Source organism: Xyrauchen texanus, chromosome 21 (genome assembly GCF_025860055.1).
Source record: "Xyrauchen texanus isolate HMW12.3.18 chromosome 21, RBS_HiC_50CHRs, whole genome shotgun sequence".
NCBI classification, from domain to species: Eukaryota; Metazoa; Chordata; class Actinopteri; order Cypriniformes; family Catostomidae; genus Xyrauchen; species Xyrauchen texanus.
The window spans coordinates 25,879,194-25,885,100 of NC_068296.1; the positions used below are offsets into that span (position 1 = coordinate 25,879,194).

Genomic DNA, 5,907 nt, shown 5'->3' on the forward strand with positions numbered 1-5,907 from the left:
TTCTGATTTTAGGTAGAGTTATATTGAATATTAATACACTTTTTTGTCAAAATATTCCCCTTTTGCTTCAATATCATTATGTACTCTAGCTGGCATAGACTCTGATTATCAGACTCAGCAAAACCTGATTATCCATATTATCCCAGCATGATTTGAGAATGCTCCAAAGAGCAACTTGGACACTTCTATTGAAGCAAGGAAATCTGACCTTTTGTACATAGGAGTTAAAATGGTCAGTGTCACAAATTTGCTTACATTGTATTAGTGACCTAGAAATAGTGCAGAATCCTAAATGTTTCTTATTCATTTCACATCATTTCTTAGTTTATAATTTTCCAAAAAAGTAAAACTTGTATTATTATTATTACTAAATTCCATTTAAATGTGGACTTCACTGTATTATGTCTTCTTTGCAACAATATAAGTCTATATACTTAGTAAAGTTACTTACATTAGTATATCAGGTAGTATCTCACACAAATAATTTTGTGATTATTATTATTCATGTGTGAGGAATAAAAATGTAAATCCAAATAAAGAATAATTTTCTCAATTAAATAATGCAAAATATTTTAAGGAGCTTTAATGATATGATTTAATTACATTTGGAAGCAAAATAAATATACATTGAATAAATTTAAATATTAAATAAACTCTTGAATTGAATGCTGTTTATATTTACATTGTCCATCCCAAAATGAAGAAGGGATAAACTATTGAAAAGAACTTTAGCTGAAACAAAAGTTTAGCTAAAATAAAACACAATTAATGTCGCTACTGATACTATGACAGTGAGTACAAACACATATTAACAAAATGTAAAACAGTTTTTACATCAGTGGGTCTTGGGCATCAGTAATATGCACTTCGCTTCAGAATGTATGGCCTTCTTGATTTATTGGTGCGCAGTTGCCTTTTTAGTATATATGGAGATTTCCTCTTCAGTGGGCTGTCACTGTTTTGGTCCAGATTCAGATATTCTTGACCATCTTGAAGCTAAAATGAAAGAGAATATTTGAGATGCATATAATTACAGAACTGACTATGTCAGCAATTGAAGGGACAATGCATTCATTCTGCTGTCATGACAGCTGTTTTTGTTGTTGCTTGGCTTTTTCTCATAATTTCTCCTTTCTCTGAAGTTTGCTTGAATAAGATGTATAACTGATAAGAATCTACAACATAAAAATGATAGAGGATGCACTTTAAAGGCAGGGGTAATTTTTAATTTTTTTTAAGTATTATTATTTTAATGACATATGAGATACTCAAGAATGTTTGTTGGTAATGCAAGCAGCACACATTCAGTCCTAGATCACAACATTTTCGACTCATAAAATGGAGATTTACCAATACTTTTAACCAAAGCACTTACTCCATGCTGCTCCATTACTGGTACCTGCATAAAAATGTATGTAAACCATTTAGTCTGGTTTCTGTATGAGTTAATATGTTTGGCTTGTGTTGTTCAGTGTTGGGTGTAATCGGATTACAAAGTAATTATTTACTGTAATCTAATTACATTTAAGCACAAAAGTAGTGTAATGTACTCAATGAAAGTAATTACTTTTAAGTACATTTCTTGGGTAAAAACTAGTTCTAAAAAATATTATTTAGGTGTAATACAATTAAAATGTGAATTAATATGTTTGTATGTACGGCTGTTTGCATTTCTGTGACAACTGAATGGTGTACGACAATGAACAAGGAGAAAATAGACATAATTTTGAATTTGTTGAGCACAAAAACAAAAGAAACCTGTTTGTGACAAGTGTTTAGAAAGTAACTTAAATGTAAAGTAATTAGTATTGTGATTACTTTTCAAATAAGTCAATTGTAAAGTAATCTGATTACAATTTTAGAGAAGTAGTTAGTGATGTGTAAAGGATTACTTTTATTTAGTAACTTAACCAACACTGTGGTTATCAGCTCTTGCCATTTTAAAATTGGCAGCATTTCTTTTTCAACTTTTCTGTAAGGTATTTATAAAGTATATAATTATATTGGCTTTGTGTTAGAGCATGGCTATCCAAGTTTGTGTGTTTCTATGGTGTCTGTATGTCATCTATCTCACCTCTCTGGGATGAAGTACCCTACAGAGGTTTTGAAGGTCATGCAGTTCCTCAGGCATTTGGGTGAAGCTACTGGACACTCTATGGTCATAGTCAGCTTGAACATACTCCTCCTCCTGCTCCTCCATGCTGCCCCAGGCCTCCTGCCATGGGTTCCCTTGATCGCTTATGATCTTGCACACCTCATGAAGAGGCAGTTGCCACAGGGGGGCGATGTGCTTGCTCTGCTTTACCTGCACGTATGATGAGAGAGCAAAATTTGACTTACAATGTCTCACTCTGTATCACAGCTTTATTTTGGCGTATAAAAAGTTGTGCTGTCTCCAGCCAACAATATCTTTCAATAGCACTGTATAAACACATTTCAAGTTTTCTCTTAGCCTCTTTAAATGGCCTTCACAAGATTAAATTAACAACATCAAGGCTTGACTTGATGCCTGGAAATCTGTTTTGAACCCGTTGCCTGTATATTGCAGTCTAACACAATTCTCCCTTGAGTTCTTCTGTCCAGTCTAATATTAATATCACACAGTATGCAAGTGTAAATTGTTTTAGTAATTCTTATATATCAGACTGACATATGGACTTTTTTCTAATTGAATTACAGAGAGAAATGTCATTGCATTAACTATTTCCCATTATCTCACCAAGACCTCTCAGACAAAATATCCAGAGAGTAGACTGACAATCTGCATTAAAGAAATTCTGTTCCACTACATTTAATTAGATCTGACCTACTGACATTTTAAAAGTATCAGCCTTGAACAAGCACAAGACATTATATTTAATGTCAGCACTTAAATGCTTAATTATTCATTAACTCTATGGTGGAGAGTTGCCTTAATTGAAAGTTACAAAAGCTGCCTTGCCATGAATTATGGTCAGTGTTCAAAATAATCTAAATACAATTTGTCCAATCTCTGAGAAATTAAATGTTTCCACACTTTAAAGATAACAAATAATAGTCAAATATTTGATAGTATATACAGTAGTTGTTATAGATGGCAGATCAATGTAGAACATTGCTTAATGAATGAAGCTGAGTATTACCTCAGCCAATAAACCCTAATTTGGTCCACCAAAGGAGCGTAAAAGCATCATCCAATGTGCTTTTTGACTACGCTGCTCATGATTTGCTGCTTAAACATTTAATTTCATGCATTACACAAAATGTGTCATCTCAACGTGTAGTTGAATTTGAAGTCAATCAGCTTTAGCATTTATGGACCACTCTGCACCCTGTCATACACAAAAACCCTTGTGCTATTCTGTTTTCGTTTAAAATGTTTTAGTAAAAAATAATCAAAGGTCTGATGTGGTAAAGGGAGAGAATATTCTCCCCTGTTTTATTTTGTATTTTTTTTAAGAATGTCTTATTTCTGTTATTACTGTATAGAACTAGTCTTGGTTTTCTTCAGCTGCACACTGTTCTTCCACGTAGTATTTTCCCTGCAGCACCAAATACCTTTATAAACATTGATACAGAGGATATCCTAGCACTGTGTAAAGAAAACACATTTATACATTCATTTAAGAATGCATACAAGTCATGGATCAAACCAAAAGTCACAAACATAGAAGGAGAAAAATACATAATGATATATTTGTCACAGAAATAAATATTTACATTGTTTATTTTTTTCTGTACCACAGGTACTGTATACTTTAAAGAAAGGAACAAAGAAAAAGAAAAAACATGGTATCCATTTAAAATCCAGTTGCTCTTTACAGTCAAAGGGCATATCTATATTAAGGCCCTACTTTATATAAGGCCAGTATCACCTCTGTTGGATTTTTTCTCTTGCCCTCAACAGGTGTTTTAAAAGCACTACTATACCTTTGAAGTGAGGAGACTTCTCAGTACCTCTTCCTCTACTGCCTCTTTTCCCTGGTCTATATCTGCAGAGATAAAACACACAATGTTTTAAGGGTAAGACTGAGTGTAAAAACACCAAACAAAGTGCATTTAATTTTAATCCATTTTAAAGTAAGTGAAAAATAGGTTTGTACTTCATTGAAGCCATTTAGAAAAAATATTAGAATTTTTAATTTTAAAGTAAAGTCAAAACCACTTTTAGGCTTTGTCAGGAAGTTAAAGTTAGGAAGATTTGTAAGATACAATGCTTGCCCAACAGCATGTTCTACGATGTGTGAAAAAGGCATTTCAGCATTAGTGTGACTTTCCAACAGATAATATTTTCCCCTATATTTAGGGATATGTGTATGGCTCGCTGGAGATGTGTGAAGAACCTTACACAGGCAATTGATCTTTCAAAGGGAAATTGTGCAATGTGCGGGAAAAATGTACTCCAGAAATAAAGCAGAATGTGAACAATTTCCACTCTATAAATACATACACTATGTCTGATTCCATCCATCAGGACTAAGTCTAAATGCCTGCTTTCAAAAATACTTTTCATTCATGTAATTTGTAATTTGTTCATATGAAATTTACCAATCAAAATCATCATAATAACACATTACTTTGCAAATATAGTTTTTTATTGGTATTATTGGTTCTGGTATTGGCAAATTTTTACCACTTTCAAAGGTGAATTACAACTTGCATTTGGTTAGTTAAACCATAGTAAAAATAATTCTGAGTGAATAAAGTGTGCATACCTGAGCACAGTCCATTGCACAGTAAAAACAGGAGCGTCACGAAGGTCAGCTGCATCTGCATTTTGTTAGTTGTCCCACAGTCTTTGCACATTTAATCTGGGCCCAAGTCCATAGGGTTAGAGGTAAAAAAAAAAATGTTTTCTATGTGTGGCACGAGGAGAGAGATAAGTTGTAAGAGATTCAGAGATAGAGAAGCACAGAGTGTCCAGCAAAAGTCACGATGTTGTCCTCTTGGTTTCTTATCCAACCTGTATTCTGCGTCTTCTGTCTCTTGGCTTCCCAGAAGTGAAGTGAGGAATGGTGGGCTCCATTCTATCCAGTATATAAGAGCCTCTATGATGTCAGAGGAGCCGCACTATAATTCCTACCCCTCCCGTATCCATCTCCATATCTCTCTCTCCATCCCTCCCTCCATGCCCCCTTGTCCTGTGTCATGATGACATCAGCAGGCACCTCATAAATGGATGCCAACCACTTTAGCGGTTGACGTCAAAACTTTCCTAACTGCTAACTGATGTTCCTCGTCATTCTAAAGAAGGGAGGGGGGAGTGTAGAAGTTAATTTATTTTGGAGTAGATTTATCTTGGAGTGAATTTATTATTTATTATTAGTTCTTAGAAGCATGATGATGACAGATAATGTTGAGGAGGATGCATGATGCCAGAGTTTTATCTGAACTGGTTGATATTAATGGTATTACAGTTTAGATGCTCCATATTGGACAAGTCATGCTCATACTCACAGTGCCTAGTTTTTCATAGTCTTACAATGACTTGTGTTTTCTACAGTTTTGATTTTCCTAGCATCTACATTGACATGCTGAGGCACCAGCATGTCAATCACCATCATTTGCACTGTATATTTCCTTTGCTGCTAAATATTATTGCATTTAAACAAAAACTTATGTTATTAAACTTTGGGAAAATACAGAGTGTTACTGCACCCATGCTAGTTTTTATGCTCTTCTTCGCAGACGTATGTAACATATGTAACCTCGGTCCCCTGAGTCAAAGGGAATGAGACAATGTGTCACTAAGCTGACGCTACGGGGAGTGTCCTTCAATACGACCAAGTTGAAACCTTTCTACAATAACTGCAATTCTAAAATTGACTATGGTGTTTAAGCCTTGACATTTTAGGTGCGAAGCTGTCTCAAATAAAAGCAGGCACACAAACACAATTCCTCAGAATTATCTGACAGAGGAGCAAGAGT

General features: G+C 34.4%; 1 protein-coding gene across 1 annotated transcript; it reads right to left on the minus strand.

The window, feature by feature from the left end:
• Positions 1-713: 713 nt before the first annotated feature.
• LOC127661976 (neurotensin/neuromedin N-like) lies at positions 714-4,961 on the minus strand. Its single transcript, XM_052152964.1, has 4 exons — positions 4,695-4,961; positions 3,910-3,971; positions 2,075-2,305; positions 714-996 (listed from the first exon to the last, which is right to left on the minus strand). Exons 1-4 carry the CDS (start codon positions 4,783-4,785, stop codon positions 853-855), a joined length of 528 nt encoding a protein of 175 aa, XP_052008924.1. The 5' UTR covers positions 4,786-4,961; the 3' UTR covers positions 714-852.
• Positions 4,962-5,907: the final 946 nt, after the last annotated feature.